The following is a 22,964-nucleotide window of genomic DNA, read 5'->3' as shown; positions in this document are numbered from 1 at the left end:
TCCAAGAAAAAGAAATTGGCTGGCATGTCTTCCATTTGAATTCTCCTGCCACGGCCAAAGCATGGGACATGAGTCACAAAGAAACTACCACTGTGCTTCTCTGCCCTCTGTTCAGGATACAGAGAGGTTGGGGAAAAAACTGCTTTCCTTTCAGCATTGCCCTCTACCTATATGGGCTACTCTCATGCCTGAAGAGCAGCAGTCTAGAACTGCTGGTGTCCTTTTCCCTCCCTTTCTCATTGCTCCTTCTGCCAGCTGCTTTCCTGCTTACTGCAGCATAGTAAGAAGCTTAAGAGGGAGCTGAAAGAAAGGCAGAGAGAGCAGCTGCAGAATGAAACAGCAGGGCTGGGATGAAAGGATTTAAATACCACATATATACATGGAGAAATGTACTATATGCACAACTTCTATTCTCCCCTCCAACCTCTGCCTGGGATAATCACTGTACATATGGTACCCCATTCAGAACCAGAATATCCCTAGCATAGCAACTGTCTTCTTCTTGCTAGATGCTGATATCCTGTTGGAAAGGCCAGCTGTACACAAATTCTGCAGCACCTCCCTCTTTTCTACCATATTCCAATGTGTAAGCCTATCTTCTAGAGGCACTGAAGTTGGCTAATTAGACCTCAATGGCAAGAAAATACAGTAAATGAAATGTGATATTATTAGGGCTGTAAAAAACAGCAAAATATTGTTAGTGAAATTCTTGCTAACATCATTTCACTTAGTCATATGCACCTGATATTTTGTACATGCTGTAATCTGTGCAAGAAATTTGAGACACACAAATGTCTTGGTAAAAGACTTATCTTTTTTTTCTGATCTCAGTTGTGTGACGTAGGTCAGGGAGAGAAAAAGTAATACCCATGTCACACAGCAGACATCAATGGCTGCTGTTAAAGTTCAGATGCAAACCCACATGAAATGACTATTTCATGTGTTTTCTCAATGAAAATATTTTGGTTTCATAATAGGCCCACTTTAGTGCACTAATTTTTTATTCACATTACAGTGCAAAAATTTGGCAAACTTTGACACTCTTAATTTTGTTGTCAATGAGTCACACACCTCTATTGCTTATAATTATTCATAAAGTATGCATGCAAAGCTTCTTAAAGTGTAAGGATCAACTTGGCAATGCCCATTTTGATGATTATTCTATACCTGACTGATTTCTATGGGTTTGATCCATAAAACAGTTCACTTCCCAAATCAGATACATGCATAGAAGCAAAATTTCTACTAAGAATATTAATACCAAGGCAGGTCAGATTATAACGTTCTCACTGGCTCTTTTGCAAGTTTAGCATATGTCTTAACTGCATAGTTAAGTTACTTACACTCAAGTTACTGCTTTTGAGTTAGATTAGCTTGAGAGAGAGTGGGCATGTTGCAAAATAACAGTTGGGCTGCTATGTCTGCACTGGTGTTACACTTACTCATATGTGGCACTAAAAATTCTTAGGGAAGTATCCTATGTTTCTTTGCTCTGCAGGAAGCTGAACCGCTCTATGAATTCTTTCCCAGTGAACTGTGTGATAAGTTGTCCATCCTGGGCACATGTAGGGAGATGTTGGAGGACTAGCAGCATTACAGTGGAGCTAGCCTGAGTCCACACTACAGAACAGTCATGTTAGCAAGTGACAAATTATGCTTTAGCCTATACCTCTTGAGGGGCCAGCCAAATTGAGTTAAAACACTGCCACACTTGAGTGAAGGGTTTTTGTGTGTGGATGGTACTTGAGTTCGGGGAATCACTTGAACTATAACTTGAGTTAACTTTGCAGTGAAGACAAGCCTTCAGTAGCAATCAAAAAGTGTGAAATTCTTTCCTGCCTTAGAAAATATCAAAGAAAATCAAATCAATTGGCCTCAGTGCGGTCCTAACTAACAAACTCCCTGATACTCAGCCTAAGGAAACACATCAACACCAATAGCTGTTATTTTTGGAAAAATTTTTTATCCCATGTAGTTGAATGATGATAAAACAAAACTTCACTATGTTTAATAGGATGTCATAGATGCATACTTTTATACTGATTTACAGAGATATTGCTGTATAATAAAAAAAGATCTTTACATGTTGCATTTTTCAAGGGAACCCACGAATACATATACATTTATTGCTAACTTACACAGATTTTCCTATAATTGGAGTCCTTAAAATTTAAGTTCTGACATCACAGGATACTGAACTAACCAAGATAACTAACTTAAATGCAGGAACTCATCATTATATCTTAGGAACACGGAGTATACTTGGGGGGAGTGGGTGACAGTGCTGGTTCCATGAATCATTCAACACTTACAAAGCAGAAACCAAGTAGGGTATGACTATCATAATTTAACTACATGAGTTTGGAATATATCTTGGGTTCACAGCTGGTACTGGTAATACACTACTGTATGGATGCTTGCAATAATATTGCTGCCTATCTTCTAACAGATAGACCTATTACAGAGATCATGTGTAAGATAAACTATGGTGGAGGACAGGGGAAAAAGGAAGAATGGATCGAGGAGTACAAGAAGGTTAAGATGACCTTCAAATTCTTGTACTGATTTCAAGTATTTTACTAGGTGAACCTGGAGATTTTTCAAATTATGTTTACTTATCCTATCTAAAAACATTTCCTGTGTTTCAGACACAGCTTGAAATATGTAACTGCCAACAGCAAAGGGTTGGGTTTTTTTTAGTGTGTTGTCAATGTGGTAAATCATTTACTTAAAAAAAAAATAGAGAAAACTAACTGATTTGTCTGTCGTTTTTCCTGTCAAGATCGCCCTCGCCTTGGCTTTGGTCAGAGGGAAGGACTTTATGTATGAGTCATACAAGTTCTTGGCAAGGGCTCGAAGATCAGCCGACTCTGGGTTTAATTGGTCGATGTCGCTGGAAATCTCTGCCAGGAGCTTCTCCTTCTCAGCTTGTGGCATTCGCCCAAACCTGATAGCTGAAGAAGACAAATTGTTACATTAGTCACAGTTGCGTTTAAACACAAATATATTTTTAAAATAATATATTCTGTCACCTTTCATAATGAGCATTCCAGAGTTTCATTTTCATTCAGAGTGCTTAGATAAGAGGCAGAACAATGATTTCATCCAATAGAGTAGATAAGCAGTTGAAAGGATTCAGAGAATTGTCACAAGATCAAAACTAAAAGGAGGAAACAATCTGGATACCCATACAGTCAGCTAGGATGTCCTTGTGAAAAGGTGTCAGGTTCTAGGAGCCTGCATGGAAATCAGAGCTATTCTTCTGACTCATCCGGTAGTCAGACCAGGTGAGTATAATTAATCCCAACTCAGGAGGATAAAAAATGGAGAGCCTTTAAGTAAAGACAGTGTTGTCTGTTGGACCGAGTACAGGATTAAAAATCAGGAAGTTCTGAGTTCTAATGCTGGTTCACTCGTATGATTTTAGGCAAAAAGGGAACGCTTACTTACTTCACAGACGTTGTTAGAATCAAGTAGTTAATATCTATATAGTGATTAATATACAAAGTACTATAAAATGTTATTCTGAGAGGAATTAAGGGGTCAAACAGGAGGTCTTTCAAGTAAAATCCCTAGAAACAGCAATTTTAGAAGGTAGCTTGACAAAAGGTTGCTAGTTGCCCAGAGGGGTGAGATTCAAATGCTAACTCTGTCTGTGTGTGTGCTGTGTTGACAGAGTGGCGAAGGACTTACCTACTCACAATACCTCACAACTACCCAACTCAAATGTAAGGCACACATCTTTACAACTTATAAGTGTGTACCATCCCAAAGACTGTTTACACACATGGGCAATGATTCTGAAAAATCTTTCAAATAAGCCAGTAAGGTATGTTTCCTAACAGACTATTTTTTACAATATATAGATTTCAGTAAATGGAATTAAATCTACACACTTTTAAGAAAATAAGATAGAAAGAGCATCAAAGTGAAAAAGTCATTGCCCCCCACCCCTTCGCCCCCCCCCCCAAAAAAAACAAAGAAAAAGTTTGTGGTCTTGGTTTAGGAACAGGTTAAAAAAAACCCTATAAATAAAGATTTTCTAATTGTCAATATCTTCTCCCTTTAAAGGTAAAAAACATTGTTAGCTTAGTACTTCCAAATGGCTAAACTGGGGACACTTCCTTTGGATTATGTTTCCCTCTTTCCTGTTATGAGAAACATGGAATACTCCTTTTTACACTGGTGTTGTTGAGCCAAAAATATCACTTTCATAAACTCAAAATAATCTTTGATGACACAAAAGCACATGAAAGCCATTTAGCACCTGTGTCACTGACTGACTCTCACTTCATGCTAGAAGTGGCTTGTTTGCTCTCACATTTCCATCACAGTTCCCTTGCAGTAAAATCCATCACCAAGAGAAACATGCTGCATATCTCATATCTCTGCGGGTGTCCCCTGAGTTCACATTTCAGAATAAAATCAGAATGGAAGGGAACCTAGCAGGTCATTAGGGACCACTTAATGCATGCTATATTTAGACTTTTTCCTGAGTATGTCTCCTGCCTACAATTTCTTCATATGGAAACATCTGAATAATTGCCAATTTATATTTGTTTTGGAGTGGAGTCCACATTACCATCTTTTTTCCCCCCACAGGGATAGTAAATGAACTTAGTCAGCTACCAGCAACAGTTTCCAGTGACACTTGATTGCCAATCCTCTTGATTTCTTATAGCTTAGGAAAAGCTTTTTCCAAAATCCCATATTTTAAAAGATTTAAAGAAAAAAAAAAGTACCACACATGAATCTGAATGACACAGTGCGAATGATGGCTCAAAGAGATTAACAGTTCTGTCAGCGAGAAACACCCAAACCCTGCATAAAGAATGTGTACTCAGGTTTGGGGTAGGTATTCTGTGTAATGGTTGTGGGAACAAAATCTATCTTGTATCAACCTAAGGACAGACTTCATTGTAGTCTTTGGGGCTGCTGCCCCCCATACCTCTGATCTGCACCTACCAGATACTGTAAAGTGAATAAGAATGTATCCAATACCTTCTTGCCTCACCTGGCCCCAAACAGACATCTTGTTTGCTGACACATTGAGAGTTGGCCTGTAGCCTATCTTCCCAGTGCAGATGGCTTGATCCAAGGCCCATTGAAGTCAATGGGAGTCTGTTGACTTCAGTGGGCTTTGGATCAGGCCCAGGAAGAACAGAGTCCCTTCTGTGTGACTATTCCATCCCACACTCACATGAGAAGGGGAAAACTGAGGTCTCTATAGCAGGAGGGGATTGCATGGGTCTTCTACTGACAAGTGAATTTCATTGGAAGAGATTAGAATTGTCGATGGACAGTAAAGACAAGTGATAGAAAAAATTACTCACCAAACTAACAAAAGAATTTAGATTCATAACTAGTGAAAATCCACTAAAGTCACTGGAATATTGAAATCAATTGAAATCAACACTGAGACAATATCAGAGACGAATTCAGTCCAAAGTGCTTAAATAAATACTTGTAATTTGGGACTTTGGTTTTATAATTGAACAATATTCTGCTGATACTACTTGTGTATCAAGAAATCTTGAAACTCTTATTTGTCATTGTAAGTTATTTATATCAGGCATCATAAAACTGAGGTTATGGACAATATGCTAGAGTAGTTTATCCTGAATCATCTAAAGTTTCCCAGATTATGATTTTCCTTGTATTCATCATTTTTGAGCTTTGTAGCACAGTGGAGACTTGACATGTTTTGATTCTATGTTCTGAGGTTTTTTAAGAAATGTTGTTTTTCTGGCTTTACTGTTAATCACTGACTAGTACTAATGATTTGTTTATATATATAACAAAGATGTTAATGCATTTATACAGTATTTTTACAATGATACCTCATATTAGATTGTTATATAATGCTTTAGGTCTCACTTGTGTAGGCTCTATGACTGAAGATGTGTCCTGGTATTGTGTCATCAAGGCCACATTTAACAAAACGGGTCCAATTAGTCTCATTATATTACAGGTAAAGTGTAATACTGTGTACATAATACAGATAGCCTTTATACACAAGGTACGTTATACCATATGACTTCACAAAAATTGTCATAAGGAAAACCAAACCCAACATGACATTTAAGACTCTTGCTAGGGGCATGAAAGGCTTACGAAAAGTGAATAAAATACAGTAGAACCTCAGAGTTACAAACACCATGGGAATGGAGGTTGTTTGTAACTCTGAAATGTTCGTAACTCTGGACAAAATGTTATAGTTGTTCTTTCAAAAGTTTACAATTGAACATTGACTTCATAGCACTTTGAAACTTAATTAAGCAGAAGAAAAATGCTGCTTTTAATCATCTTAATTTAAATGAAATGAACATGGAAACAGTTTCTTTATTGTGTCAAATCTTTTTTTAAACTTTACCTTTATCTTTTTAGTAGGTTACGCTTAACACAGTACTGTACTGTATTTGCTTTTTTTGTGTGTCTATGCTGCTGCTTGATTGCATACTTCTAGTTCCAAATAAGGTGTGTGACTGACCAATCAGTTTGTAACTCTGGTGTTCATAACTCTGAGATTCCTCTGTACATTTTAAACAGGGAACCAGAGTGATTAGTGGTTGTGAAATTCCCATTTTCATTAAAGTCTCCTTTGTCCTTTAATAAGCTTTAAATAGTGTTAGACTTCTGACAACTAGTAGGATTATGTTTTATGATTAATTTGTCCATTGTTTAAACATATTTGTTCATTTTGCAAGAGCCTCACCATGTCAAAGAAGAGTCTTGCAATGCTCTGGTGCCTTTTCAGGGCTTTTGCCAACAAGTTCGACTTTCCCTACCCCTCACCTCTCTTTTAAAGAAGGATTTATAAACTGATGATACATCTTAAATGAGGTCTAGCAGGTTACTAAAGGCCATTTTCTAACTCCCAAAAGCAAAATAAGAGGCAATACTGGTGTTAAAATTAAGGATCTTGGATGCAAAGGAAAATCAGAATAGCACATTTGTTTAAATCAGTCGTCGTGTGTGTAATAGCTGTAGCATTAATCACATATACAAAATATCTACTGTTAGAAACTCATGTATCAGGATATGGATATTGATATACATAATGTGTTCATCAATGTAGTAACTGAGTGCATGTGGTGCCACTGGCTGGATGTACTTAAGAGCCCAATTCTGAAAAGCGGGGACTGCCTCTTGAGACAAGAATAGGAGTGGAATTCAGTGGGAGTATCTTCACAGGAGATACTCAGCAACTCACAAGAACAGGACCTTAGAAGGTATTTCACCTTCCTATCCAGAGTAGGTGCTAATCACCACTGAAAACAGAATACCAGAGTAGATGGACAAACTGTATGTTCTGTTCTGATAATTCCCTTGTTCCTAAACTATATTGCTGTATATGTAAACAATACATTCATAACAAGGCACATGATACCCTTAGCAATCTGAGAATATCAGATACAAATGCTATGAAAGTAGCAAAGAGTCCTGTGGCACCTTATAGACTAACAGACGTATTGGAGCGTGAGCTTTCGTGGGTGAATACCCACTTCGCCAGATGCAGAAGATCCAGACTAACACGGCTACCCCTCTGATACTTAACAAAATGCTATGAACTCACTTCCTGAAGCATGCTATTGCCTTTAAAAAATAACGGTAATAAAGTGTGGCTAAGAAATACAGCTCTACTGGATACAAATATTGAGGCCCCATCCCTCGCTTACACAAATAGTCCCACTGGTTTCAATGAGACTATTCTCAGGAGTCAGGGATTGCAGGATGACAGTAATGATTTTGAAATCTCACTAGCAAAAGTTGTCCTTTTATACAGACTATTTTTTTACAAAGGGAGAAGAAAAGTGGACACTATAATACTTCCCCTGGCTATATTAAATATTCACTTAGCTCTAAAATTTTCATACCCTTCTCCAAGATTTTAAACAATGGGATTTAATTTTATTTTTGTCACTTGATAATCCCTCAGTGTCAAGGTTTTTATACCAAATCTCAACTGAAAGTCACTTAACTGATCTTACATTTTAGGGTCTATCCAGGCTAGGAAAATCTACTTTATTAAAATAGAGTTGCTTACCACAGATATTTTGATCAGACCAAGCAATATTTACCCTGCTTATACTTTGGTTAGTTGGTCCCTTTATAGTGTCTAAAATTTGCACCCTCTTGTATGTAGATAGGGCTTTGTCTGTACTCACTTAAGGATGTGTACATGTATTTTGAGATTAAAAGACAACATAGTTGTCCCAAGTTGTTCCTAAGGACATGTTTTTTTTATTTTAGGCAAGTAACAAACTCTCTCATGCTGACTGAGCAGTGTCTCAGAGCTATAGTTAGTTTATGAGTATGTTAGGAAGAAATAAATATAGTTCTTTAAACAAAAAAACAAACTAACAAGCAAACAAAAACTTAATTGAGATGATATGATCATTTCAAAATGGAGACTGATTTTCTATGAGAGGATAATTGCCATTAAGTTGTACAAATAATACTATTGTTAAGACTAATAATACTATTTTAAAACTGAAAAAGAAACCATACTGGTAATAAGGACCTTGCTAGAATTTCCAATATCGGTGAATTGGTTAATACTCATTGGTTCAAGAACATTAATACAAACCAGTATGACACAATTTTTAATTTGAAAATGTATGGCAGCTTTCCCATATAACAATCAGTCACTGCACAGATCCTGTTGGTACAGATGCTTCATGAAAGGAGCCTGTTGTTGATTTTGCAGTAGAAAATTAAAGCACAGCAATACTACGGTGTTTTTAAATACGGATCCAGTCCTGCAAACCTTGACTCCTGTGAGTAGTAGTTAGTCTTGCAGCAGTCCCATGAAGTCAATGATATTACTCATGTATGTGTTTAAAGAACGGGGCCTTATTTTAGTCATTTTCATTGCAAAATAACATCATTGTGTCATGCTGCCAGCTCTCTGTTGAAAATTTAAAATAACACATGCCTACAGGACCACCTGGGGGGGCGGGGCAAGTGGGGCAATTTGCCCCAGGCCCCGCGAGCCCTGGCCCGGTGGTGATCTGGGTCTTCGGCGGCATTTCGGTGGTGGGGGGCCCTTCAGTGCTGCCGAAGACACGGAGTGACTGAAGGGCCCCCTGCCACCAAAATGCCGCCCAAGACTGGACTGCCGCCGGGTGAGTATAGGTGCCACAGCTCCCCCGCTTTGCCCCAGGCCCTCTGAATCCTCTGGACGGCCTGCATGCCTATTAGTATTTCACTCTTGTAAAGTCTTGAACAATTTATATTGTGTTTATTTTTTCCCAGCAAAAATATATAATAAACTAGCAGCACCATGGAATTAAAAAGTTCTGAGGTAAAACTGTTCGAATCATAGAATCACAGAATATCAGGGTTGGAAGGGACCTCAGGAGGTCATCTAGTCCAATGCCCTGCTCAAGGCAGGACCAATCCCCAACTAAATCATCCCAGCCAGTGCTTTGTCAAGCCTGACTGTAAAAACCTCTAAGGAAGGAGATTCTACCACCTCACTTGGTAACCCATTCCAGTGCTTCACCACCCTCCTAGTGAAAAAGTTTTTCCTAATATCCAACCTAAACCTCCCCCACTGCAACTTGAGACCATTATTCCCTTGATCGTCATCTTTGCTACCACGGGAGTTAACAGTTTAGATCCATCTCTTTGGAATCCCTTTCAGGTAGTTGAAGCAGTATCAAATCTCTCATTCTTCTCTTCCGCAGACTAAATAAATCCAGTTCCCTCAGCCTCTCCTCCTAAGTTATGTGGTCCAGCACCTCTAATCATTTTGTTGCCTCCGCTGGCTTTTTCCATTTTCCACATCCTTCTTATAGTGTGGGGCCAACTCGACACAGTATCCAGATGAGCCTCACCAATGTCAATAGAGGGGAATGATCACATCCTCGATTGCTGGCAATACCCTACTTTATACAGCCCAAAAGTGCCGTTAGTCTTCTTGGCAACAAGGCACACTTGTGACTCAATATCGAGCTTCTGGTCCACTGTAACCCTAGGTCCTTTCCTGCAATTGCTGCCTAGCCACTCGGACCTAGTTGTAGCAGTGCATGGGATTCTTCTGTTCTATATTGTGCAGGACTCTGCACTTGTCCTTGTTGAACCTCATCAGATTTCTTTTGCCCCAATCCTCTAATTCATCTAGGTCCCTCTGTATCCTATCCCTACCCTCCAGTGTATCTACCACTGCTCCCAGTTTAGTGTCATCTGAAAACTTGCTGAGGGTGCAATCCACGACATCCTCCAGATCATTAATGAAGACACTGAACAAAACTGGCTCCAGGACCGACCCTTGGGGCACTCCACTTGATACTGGCTGCCAACTAGACATGGACCCATTGATCACTACCCGTTGAGTCCGACGATCTAGCCAGCTTTCTATCTACCTTCTAGTCCATTCATCCAGCTCGTACTTCTTTAACTTGCTGGCAATAATACTGTTGATGTAATGAGGATATTTAAATATATTTATGGCTATGTATCTTCAACAAATGGACACCAATTTGGCTCTGGGAAGTGGGTATACCTTACTTTAAATCCTGGTACTATACTAACAGAAATGGACAAGTGTTTGCATTATCCTAGGGATATGTCCATAGGTAGCACAGGAGTTAACTTTGATTTTATTTACAGTTAATTGTTTTGAGTAGATGAATTCTTTTACATTTCACTTATTTTCTTTTGCTTGGGATAATGATACTTTGAGATCTTTGAGATCTGTGAATGAAAAGTGCTACAGTATTATTTTTAGTTTTTAAATTGCTATTTGTATTTAAAATATTTTTTTCTTTGCAACTTCCAATTTGAATTTGTTTGGTTTCTGCTTTTTTCACAAATGTATAATTTACAAAGAGAGGTCAAAAAGCCTTGTGGAAAATGAAGTTGCATCAGAAATGATCACTTTTTTCTTTTTTTATAAATTGGAAATTTTGGGTGAGCTTGATTGGTTGTGAACTGGTCAAGGAGAAATGCTTTATCAAAGTTTTATAAAGGCTGTTTGCATAAAAATTACAAGAAAAAGTGTCATAAGAGAGACTCTGTTTCTCTGCTGATCAATAAGGTTGAAGGCTTCTATCCATTTTTGGATATGCCTATGGTTTTATGAATGTGAATGTATTTATGTATAATTTAATTTAGAGTTAAATTCCAGTGGCATAGGGGAAAAACATATCAAATGACACATGAGGGAAGCTGTATATAATTTGATATTTATGTTCAAAGAATATTTTGAAGTAGGAAAGGCTCTGATTTCCTATTGTCAGCTTGACTGCAAATATTAAATGTATTTTTTTTAAGATACGATTAACTGTAGTTCCTATTTTCTAATGAGACTAAGATGCCACATCAAGATAAATTATTTTTTATTCTCTGTTTCTCTGGACAAAGCTACAATACTCATCCTCCCCTTGCCGCCACATAGTGCTTTACAGATGAAGTTGCCATATGTATTCTTTTTCTCTCTACAGGAGCTGACTTTGTGTAAACTGTAATTTCAATGAGAAAGAAAATTTAAGCAAGCTTCTGACTGAAATTACAGGAACTCCTGATGAGAGATACATAGCAATATAAGATAAGCAACTGTGGGTTAAACAGTGTCTAGTGATTACGGATGGAGAAGAAAAGGAAAACAACATCCAAAGCATGAGAATACTTTTTTAACCTCCACTCAAATGGTACAAAATGTGACAAAATGTGGTTATGATCCCCCCTCCTGAACGTGAGCTATTTATATATTTTGCAATAACATATCAATGCTAAATATCTTCATGGCTTGGAATCTTCAGACCCAATGAGTCACATTCTACATGGGTATAAAATCCAGAGAAATTCAATGGCATTACTCCTGTATACACTGTTGCAAAAGAGATCAGAAAGAGGCCCAGTATATGTGGTGGCTTCCAGTCCAATTTTGCATTTCTATATGTCCTCACAGCATGAGGCTTTGTCTTTAAAGGCACAAATTTAATGTTTTATTGTCAAATCTATTTTTTTAATTTATACATGGCAAGGGGACCTTCTGCCACAGATCAGTATAAAGATATTGTGCCTAGCAAAACAGAGAAAGATATCACTTATGAAGAAAATATACACTATTGGCAAAATTCTCCCTTGGACATGCACGTGGCTCACACTGACATTAATGGAAGCCACATCCCTCGTCTACAAGAGTATCTGGCACATGTTTTGAAAATAATAATAACAGGTTCCTCCCAACCCCAGAGAACATGGTAAAATTACTATAAAAATACCCACAGAAGTATTTTCAAAATGAGATTTATTTTTAAGAGTTACTGTTGCATCCCAGAAACTTGAAAACCATATTTTCCATTAGGAAAACATTTCCCATACCAATGTATTCACTGAATTCAGTGTATTAACTTCAGAAACCACAGTTAAGCTTTCCTCTTGGGAACAGCACACTAATTTTTTTATACTGATAATAACGAAAGTCCTAAAAAAACCACACAGAAATTATTTTCCCAGTCATGTTTGCAATTCTTTACTCTTAGAATTTCATAAGTCTCTATGTTATGACATTTAATTCCTGTTTTTACTTGACTTTGCCAAGAAAAAAGAGTGAAGAATCTTCATATGGGATATGGCTCTCTCCCTTCAAAGATTCTGAAATAAGTATTTTCATAGGAAATCAGAAATTGACTTTGAACCTTCTAGATTTTTCTGCGCCACAGAACAGTATCATACTATTCTAGGATTTTAGTGCTATCTGCTCACATAGTGTAAGGGTTCACCTGTAAAATTGTACACTTCTTTATAGCCTAAATCCAGAGGGTATACAAAAAGGAAATGCTGTTTGGCATTCACATTTGCAATTATATTTGCCTATGGGTGGTGGAGAGGCTAGAGAAAGCTCTCAAAAATCAGGAACCGCAGCAGTCAGGCAAGGTGGTGGGAGGGCAACTCTAGAATGGGTGTGCAAAGGAATTCCACACTCCTTCCAGACAACAGTGCCAGCTCTACACATACCAGAAAGAAAGAGGAAGAATAGGGTGGGTCAGTAGTGTGACCACTTGGTTTACAATTATGCACATCTAATGTCCTAGTGTGAGGAGACTTTATTATCATTAATGCTACCAAATCTGGATAGGTGTTCTGTGCAGCAAATTGAAATTATTATTATTTACACACTTTTGGTAAGTCCCACAATCCACAGAATACATTTTCCAGAATTAAGGTGAATCCTCACTTGTTTTGGTCCTAAATGCAAAAGGCTGGTGCGTTAAGGTATACAGCACAATTTAGACAAGAAGTAATACAGTGAAGCAAAGAAAGATAAACAGCTGCATTAGTGATGAGTACATGAAGAATGAAAAATATGCTTTCCCTTTATCTTTTTAGTAGTTTATGTTTAACACAATACTGTATTGTATTTGCTGGTTTTTTCGTCTCTGTTGTTGCCTGATTGCATACCTCCAGTTCCAAATGATGTGTTTGGTTGACCAGTCAGTTCATAACTCTGGTGGTCATAACTCTGAGGTTCTACTGTATGCTTGTGTAGTGCCTATCACAATGTCGCTGGGGCCTCTAGCAGTATAAATAATAAATAATAATCTAATTTGTGAATTTTTTCAGATAAAATATTATATTTTTCAATATGTGCTGACAATTTATGTACTTACCATTATGTGACATGCCAACTGCAAGGCATTTCTGAAATCTGCAATACTGACATTTATTCCTGCTTTTCTTATAAATGCGACAATTCAGATCACATCTGTCATAGATTAGCTTTAACCTGATTGTTCTTCGAAAGAAACCCTGCAATAAAAATAAAGGCATGGAAAAGGATCAGTTTAACACATCTTTCAGTGCCTCTGCCTCATTTGAAAGGCAGATTCCACTACACTGAATGTACTGTAGCTACTTTTGTTTAAGAATGTGTGTTAGAACTTTCCCATTTCAAGATTCTGCACATTTTCAAAATATCAGAACTCATTACCAGATGTAAGAAAAATTCTATGGATCATAGCAAACTCAATCCACTCTCTGAATCCAGGAGTTTAAAAAAGAATGATATGCAAATACATCTGGATGGGTTGCACACTCTCCAGTTTAAAGAACTTGTGCTGGTGCCTCATGAAAAACATAAAATATTCCATGAAGAAAGACATTCTACTTCTGCATCATATATTTTCTGTCTTTGTTTCCACAGTTCTTTTTATTGCATGAAAAACAGGACCTCATAAGCCCCTGCTGCTTATGCCTCATCTGAACTCATACCTCTCTATTAATTACATTATAATTTAATTTCCATCTTCCCATTCTTTTAATTCAAGCAAATCATTCTCACCCAAGCAAATCATAAGATTGTGGGCTAGTTGTTGGTTTAGTTATTTTCTCTAAATAACACTGCTTCTTCATTATTTTCAAATCTTTTTCCTGTTGGAGGCCCATGTACTTACAGAATATTTATTTTCCTTCATTTATTCTATTTCTTTGGCTGTTTTTATTGCTAAACTATTTTTGTAATATTTATTTCCAGGATCTGTTTATGTTTGAAATGTTCAGTTTGCTCTTATTGTTTTGAATTTACAGGTCCTCAAAATATACAAGCACCTGAAAATTCTAAAGTTAGTATGATAGCCAGGATAACTACTGCAAAGTGCAATGTACCCCTGTAAAGAGACAAATTTTTGCTGGTCATTATGGAAATTCATAATCTTGTCTTTTCAGAACACTTTTTTATTACTTGAAGCCTTATGGGGTTGAAACACAAGCAGAAAAAAATATGTTGGTTTACATGGTTGTTTAGACTTTAGCATCCATTCTAAATTCTACATATAGATGTAAGTTTTTTGCTGGTTAGGAACAATGTATATAATATCCAATGAATGCACATGTATGATTTTTAAAGTATTACATTACATTGTAGCAATAGGACAGTCCAAAGGCAGTGTATTTCTTAACAGATTATTGTACTTGCTGGATTAGACTAGGATTGTCTTTGACTAAGCACACATGGCATGTGCAATATTTGCCGATAATTAAACTGCTAGTCATATCTCATGGTTTAGAGTTGTATTCTCAGATCATTCATATGCAGTTTATTTTAATAAGGCATGTCCAAGTTTATTACAGTTCCTTCCTTGTTACAGCTAGTTTTTCTCACAGCTCAGTTGTAAGCACTATGCTGACTTCTTATTTATATATTTCACTGTGAGCATAAGTAATGGATAATAGATGTATTCCTCTTCTAAAGGTTTCTCCTAGATTCACAATGTAATCCTTTGAGATTCTGTTTAACACCAGAGCAGGTCTGTGCCTCTGTAATCTCCTATTACTGAGGACAGTGTAGCTCTACAGCACTCACTTATCCCATAGGTCTTGTACACTCTAAACATAGCTGGCATCAGTGGGTGCTTTGAAAGAGAGTCAATGAATTTTTAAAGTCATAGGGCTTGATTCACCAATGCCCTTTGATCTTGTGTAGCCATTTACAACTGTGCAAAGTGTGTATAAAATGCAAATCAGAGTAATATAGACTAAATATTAAATTACCTAGAGATTGACTAAAAAATTAAATTGGGTAAGAGCCTGATTTTGCTTCCATTAGAATACATTCAAATTTTACGAGTGACTTCAATGATAGCAGGATTGGGACCCAATCTCTTTTCATTGACCAAACTGAGAAAAATTTGAAAAATAAATCAATAACATAAATAACAAAAATTAAACTAGATTTTAAAATCCTTCCAATTTTATTATAAAGTTCTGTTTTGCTATATGAAGAGCAATTTGTTTTAAATACATCATTTTTTTCATGACAGTGCCCTTTTAAACAGAACACAGATCTCATATTTTATTGAGTGATTCTTCAGAATCTCACAAGACCATACTTCTGTATCCTTTGTGATCCAGATGCTTTTGCATAGAATCTCCATGGATAGTAATTCCATGCTCAAATTATAAGAATATAGCAGGAGGGACATATTACCAACCACCTGACCAGGATGGTGATAGTCACTATGAAATGCTCAGGGAAATTAGAAAGGCTATTAAAATAAAAAACTCAATAATAATGAGGGATTTCAACTATCCCCATATTGACTGGTACACGTCACCTCAGGACGGGATGCAGAGATAAAGTTTTTTGATACCTTAAATCACTGCTTCTTGGAGCAGCTAGTTCTGGAACTCACAAGAGGAGAGACAATTGTTGATTTAGTCCTAAGTGGAGCACAGGATCAGGTCCAAGAGGTAAATATAGCTGGACCACTTGGTAATAATGACAGTAATATAATTCAATTTAACATCCCTGTGGTGAGGAAAACACTACAGCGGCCCAACACTATAGCATTTAATTTCAGAAAGGGGAACTACACAAAAATGAGGAGGTTAGTTAAACAGAAATTAAAAGGTACAGCACCAAAAGTAAAATCTCTGCAAGGTGCATGGAAACTTTTAAAGGCACCATAATAGAGACTCAATTTAAATGTATATCCAAAATTAAAAAACGTAGTAAAAGAACCAAAAAAGAGCCACCGTGGCTAAACAAGAATGTAAAAGAAGCAGTGAGAGGCAAAAAGGCATCCTTTAAAAAGTGGAAGTTAAATCCTAGTGAGGAAAATAGAAAGGAGCATAAACTCTGGCAAATGAAGTGTAAAAATATAATTAGGAAGGCTGAAAAAGAATTTGAAGTATAGCTAGTCAAAGACTCAAAAAGTAATAGCAATTTTTTTTTAAGTAAATCAGACAAAGGAAGCCTGCTAAACAACCGTTGGGGCCACTGGACAATCAAGATGCTAAAGGAGTACTCAAGGACGATAAGCATGTGCAGAAACTACATGAATTCTTTGCATTGGTTCGTGCACAGTTGAGATTATGAGAGAGAATCCCAAAACCTGAGACATTGTTTTTAGTGACAAATCTGAGGAACTGTTCCCAGATTGAGTGTCATTAGAGGAGTTTTGGAACAAATTGATAAATAGAAAGTATATGTTTACCAGACCACATGCCGTATTTCACCCAGGCAAAGAGTACAGCCAACACGAAGTACAACATAAAACAGAAGTTCGCAGCAATTCAGAGGATAGCCAACTGAAAGTTCTTAAGGAACACAAATGCAGGACTACTAATTGTACATCAGCCCTTTGAATAATTAACCAAAATGAAATGAGAGAAAAGGCTAATGTTGTCGAGCTCTCAATTTGGCTTTTGTTTATAAAAGAGGGACTCCAAAATGTTGGACCCAACGAGCCAAATATACAGGCGGTGATGCCCCTTGACTCAGTACCAGGATAACTGGTTGAAACTATAGTAAAGAACAAAATGGTCAGACACATAGATGACATGATTTAAGTTGTGGGGAACAGGGTCAACACTGGTAATTTTGTAAAAGGGATATCATGCCTCACCAATCTTACAGAATTCTTTGAGATAAACAAGCATGTGGGAACAAGGGGATCCAGTGGAGGTAGCGTTTGATCTTGATTATAGTATATATTTTAGAGTTTTCAGGACAAGTGAGCAATTACAGCCACCAGTCCTTCCACCAAAGGGCTCTTTAAGGCAAACTTAAGGCAGTCTCTTGGATAATAGGGAACGTTCTCTCATGGCTTGAAGTAACTGGTTAAAAGATTGAAAATGAAAGGTAAGATTAAATAGGTTTCCTTCCAGACATGAAGAGAGAGGATAAATAGTCTGTCTCCACCGCATCTTATTGGGCCCAGTCACTATCACTTAATGATTCCAAATAAAATGATGCTGGAAAAAAAGCCCGATTACCGTTCTGCCAAAAACATAGTGTACCAGCCGGTGGCAAAATTTGCAGATTGATACAAAACTACTCGAAAGGATAGTTAATCCCAGGCAGACTCTGAAGACGACAAAAGGATCTGTCCAAAAACTGTTACTAGCAACAAAATGGCAGATGAAATCAATGTTATAAATGCAAATAATGCATGTTGGAAAAATGAGTGAAGCTGAACAATATAGTACAAAATGATGAGGTCTAAATTAGCTGCTACCACTCAAGAAAGAGATCTTGGAGTCATCGTGGATAGTTCTCTGAAAATATCCACTCAATGTGCAGCAGCAGTCAAAAAACCAAACAGAATGTTGGGAATCATTAAGAAAGGGATAAATAATAAGATGGAAAACATTGCCTCTATATAGATTCATGGTATGCCGACATCTTGAATACTGCATGCAGATATGGTCGCCCCGTCTCAAAAAAGATATATTGGAATTGGAAAAGGTTCATAAAAGGGCAACAAAAACTATTAGGGATATGGAACGGCTGCTGCCTAAGGAGAGATTAATAAGACTGGGACTTTTCAGCTTGGAAAAGAGACAACTAAGGGGGGATATGATAAAGATCTATAAAATCATGACTGGTGTGGAGTAAGTAAATAAGGAAGAGTTATTTACTCCTTCTCATAACACAAGAACTAGGGGCCACCATATTAAATTAACAGGCAACAGTGTTAATAGGCAGTATTTTTTCACACAACGCACAGTCAACCTATGGAACTCCTTGCCAGAAGATGTTGTGAAGGCCAAGACTATAACAGGGTTCAAAAAAGAACTAGATAAATTCATGGAGGATAGGTATATCAAGGGGTACTAGCCAGGATGGGCAGAGATGGTATCCTTAGCCTCTGTTTTGCAGAAGCAGGGAATGGGTGACAGGGGATGGATCACTTGATGATTATCTGTTCTGTTCATTCCCTCTGGCGCACCTTGCATTGGCCATTGTTGGAAGACAGGATACTGGGCTAGATGGACCTTTGGTCTGACCCAGTATGGCCATTCTTATGTTCTTATGCATATTTGTGTGGACACATAAAGAAGGTATGATTGCAAAGGTCATCTGATACCACATGTGAAAGGAGGTGAGCATTGAGGTTTGTATATCACATTTTAGCTATTATTTAAACAATGTTTCTCCTTCCCTCCCCCTCACCTCCTTTCATAACTCAGTGCTGGTTTCATAGTGTGGCTTCTCCTTGTACTGTATGAAAAACTGTAATAAAATAATTAAAAAAAAACCTGTCCAGGCTTGCTAAACAAAAACCAAAACAAACAAACAAAATCTCTGCTCCTAGAGCAAAGATCAAATGCATGGGAGAGCTAACTGAGAAACTTTGGATTCAGAGCACATTTGGGAAAGACTCCCTTTTCTAAGAATTCACAGAGTTCACAGCTGATCCACATGCTAACTGACATTAGTGATAAGCACAGGAGAAATCCTGGAGGAATAAAATAATGTACCATCTGTCAGGGTCAGAGAAATAGCTGGGTTAAAACTAAAGGGGACATTACTAAGTTAGCCAAACTTATATTAATTAGGACAGAAAATATACGATTTCATTCCTGGAGAAAAGGAATAACAATGGTGAATCTACTACTCTACACACATCCAGTGTTAGAACAGTTCTACTTGACACAGCTGATATGTTAATTCCATGGCCATTGGACCTTCAGCATATCCGAATATAGTGTTGCTGTCCTTTAATACTCTATTAAAATCAGTAGAATGGAATTCTTTTTCTAGGGACATTCAGCAGCACAGCTAAGGAGACCAACCTGGAATACTTGGCAGCAGTCAAGAAATGAGAACGTGGAAATGATAGAATGTTCTTATTTCAGGCAGACATTATTGGGACAACCCACCTTACAACCTTCACATGCATGCACGCCATAATGAAATCCAGAAGCCTTGTCCCCACATACTCTGCATTCTATCGCCATGAGAGAACTGGAGGTCTCTTCAGGAGGTTTATTGTACAACTGAACTTTTTCTGAAAAATAAGGCGGGGAAGGAGGCTCCATTTTGATTGTACCTGCATATGTAAGAGATTTTAAAAGATGAATTTACCATCTGTTCTAAAAGGTACAATAAGATGTCAAGAAATAGTGACCAATACTTGCATTATAACTAACAACCACAGTAAATAGGGCCAAAATTCTCTGTCCTGTTTAATTGTAAAATAATGATAAACAGCTGTAAATATTAACTCCTTAAAAGGCTACAAGCCCCAAGCAGCCATCTAGTAGATTGTGAATGAGGCTGAACAATCTTGAAGATGGAAGGGTCTGGTGCAGAAAGGGGCTATTGATCCAGTCTTTAGATTGGTAGTGCAAAATTGGTTGAGGTTGGGGACATCATTGTCCTTCACAGTGGGGACTTCATATTTATTCCCTGACATAGTAGCCTTCCATTAATCTTCCTCCATCCCTCACTCTGCAAAGAGTGTGTGGTACTTACTACAAGTTTAGGACAGCAGTAGCCCTAGGAGGGAGGGATTAGAATCCCTAACAAGGTCTAAAAAACAACTACTCTCTTGAGCTACTCAGTTGGATAATTTGGTCAAATAAAAATTGTGCTGGTGTTTTAGAGCCACTTAGCTCTTAAGAAACTTAAGTATTGGGAAATATAGTTCAACCGCAGAGGCAGGTTACTGTTACTTCTAACCCTTCTGAAAATTACTAATTAAAGTGCCCTTTATAATTTTAAAAAAGTTTAGCAAATACAAACAAATATGGCAACTCTTCATCAATCTATAGAGTTGGACATAAAAATGAAGCATTGATTTTACTAGATTATAAACTCATAGCAATATTACATTCCAGGAATAGGGAAACAATAAAGATAATATAACAATAAAGCAAAAGCTTTCTTTCAGTGTCAAACCCAGTATATGCTGTATGGATTAGACTCACATTCATCAAGCTAAATGTGTTATACTATTACTACTTTCTTTCCTAAGAGTTACCAAGGCTGTGATAATCTTCTCATAATGGTATAATTCCTATTCTCCTAATCCAATAAACAATCATCTTTATGGTGCTGTATCTCTGCATGAAGCCTTGTCTGTGTGATTACATTTTGCCTGCATCTTGTTTGTCTTATGTGCTTTAGTGACAATGAATGTCTATGTTGTGTACAGACATCTCTTATCTGTCAGCTTCTGCTCACTGTGGGGTAAGCTGTTACTTGCTGGTATTGTACAATAAAAGATGCCAATTGCTTCCCACAAAAGTCAAACAAGTACCTTTTTGCTTTCCCTGCATGGAGCAGGCTCATGCCTACTCTCATTTTTGCACTTTACTTTGTGTGTTTACTGTTTGCATTATGTAAAAACTCCAGGGATGAATCCAGTCTCCAGTGCCATGCCACAGTAACTTTGATGGGTGCTGGGATAATCAATGGGAAGTGCAGAGAAGGGTAAGAGGGCAGGAGTTCAATCCCAGGCTACAGAGAGACAGCCTATTGGCTGGAGTAGTTTCTGCTTCCCTAGCAGGTCCTCTAGAGGAAATGGAGAGGGGCTGAAGGGTATATGTGTGGATGGATGAACTAGAGAACTTGCACATTGACAAATCTTCCAGCCCCTCCTTCAAAACACTCCTGTGTGTTGCTGTGCAAAGACCCTTTGGGGTGCAAGTCCCTGTACTGCACAGATGGGCACCCCCCATTTTGAAGAGTCCTCCAAATCTTGCTCCCCAGCGCACAGTAGGACCTACCAGTTCTGCTGCCAAGGGCTTCCAGACTGGTGCACTTAGGGCAGGATTTGCCACTTGATAAATAATTAATTATAAAAAGCATAAGAACTGCATTAACAGGAGGCATATGGCCTTAAGCAATTTTTAATACAGTTTTTATGACAGAGTTCCAACTCACCTTATGAACAAAAGAGACAATCTTATATAAATCAGAAACTCTGGATGTTGTTGATAAAGAAGTAAATTATTCTAACATCATTTTAAAGTATTACATGGGGCCGAATCCTAAAGTTCTCTCAGGGCAGTCAACGAACATTTGCCTGGCCTATTGGCCTAAAAGATCAGTGGTATGATTGTCAGCAGGAGTGGGGTAACCATGTCCTTAGGGACAAGTCACCTCCCTTCCAGATGGTAAAAGTTCCATATGGGATTTTATTCATCATTGTGAAGCTAGGGGCTGCTTTGTTTACATGCAACAATACAAAGGGAATGCTCACAAAACTCCAAGGGCCTGTCTACATCAGGAATATCTCTGTAGTCATACTGGGGCAAATGTCTCTAATGTAGGCAAGCTTGAAATCCATGAGCCTGTTAGCCAGTTTGGGATTCAATGGGTGTTCTTAGCATATTATGTAATATGCTAGGAAATACTAGCCAATTTATAAAATGTAGGACATCTAATTTGCTTGGTTTTTAAAGATGTTTCAAGGACATTTTACTCCAAGGGTATCTGGGAGAGGGAGGCTCTGAAACAAATTCTAAAAATTCTTTTGTGGAGCGTACACTTCCCAGAGAATTAAACAATTCAAATTCGGACAACCTGAAGAGTAAAAAGAAACTGCATACTTTGGCATTCCTGGAGCTTGATATCATATTTGTAATCAATGGCTGTCTGGTCAGTTCTTGCAAGAGGAATATCTTCATAGTGTGGTGAAGAAATACTAGAAAAATCAACAGTGGTAAAGGGCTTTATGTCGAAGGAATGAGAGTGATCTTCCATGGCAGACAGATCCACTGGGCTAATTCCAAAATTAATGGGCCAAAACGGCATTTCTGTGTCGACCATTGTAATCCTTGAAAGAAAAAAAGAAAGAAACAGACATTTAAAGAACTGCTTCTTCTCCTCCATCCAATGAGGACTCAGTAGGCTCACATAATTCATGTTACTGTTAGGTGAATAATCGACACACAGATACATACAAGATACATAAAATAATTACTTACTTTAAATTATTAAGAATAGCTAAATGACACACATCCTGCTTTTATATTTTAAAAAATATTTATACTCTATGGAGGCCTTCAAGTTCTTACAAAAATGGATATTGCTAATTTAAAGAAACATGGGACATGATTCTCATGTTTCATCATTTTTTACGCTTTGGTGGAGTTATTATTGATTTACACCAAACTATATGAGAGCAGAGTTATAGTGGTTTTGGTCTGCATGAGTTAATTTCTTACATTATCAGGCTCTAAACTGATTTACTAAGTATTCTGCCAGGTTTGAGAATCCA

At 37.6% G+C, this 22,964-nt stretch overlaps 1 protein-coding gene across 1 annotated transcript in view; it reads right to left on the bottom strand.

The window, feature by feature from the left end:
• PPARG (peroxisome proliferator activated receptor gamma) overlaps positions 1 to 22,519 on the bottom strand; it is a 45,640-nt gene extending 23,121 nt beyond the window's left edge. Inside the window, exons 1-4 of the mRNA XM_032772564.2 lie at positions 22,294 to 22,519; positions 19,618 to 19,787; positions 13,623 to 13,761; positions 2,755 to 2,954 (exon numbers count right to left, since the gene is read on the bottom strand). Of these exons, the coding sequence (XP_032628455.1) occupies positions 2,755 to 2,954; positions 13,623 to 13,761; positions 19,618 to 19,787; positions 22,294 to 22,513 (729 nt within the window). The 5' untranslated portion in view covers positions 22,514 to 22,519. The remainder of the gene's footprint in view (positions 1 to 2,754; positions 2,955 to 13,622; positions 13,762 to 19,617; positions 19,788 to 22,293) is intronic.
• Between the last annotated feature and the right edge of the window lie 445 nt (positions 22,520 to 22,964).

This window comes from Chelonoidis abingdonii, chromosome 17 (genome assembly GCF_003597395.2).
Source record: "Chelonoidis abingdonii isolate Lonesome George chromosome 17, CheloAbing_2.0, whole genome shotgun sequence".
Lineage (NCBI taxonomy): Eukaryota > Metazoa > Chordata > Testudines > Testudinidae > Chelonoidis > Chelonoidis abingdonii.
This window is presented reverse-complemented; position numbering and strand designations above follow the sequence as displayed.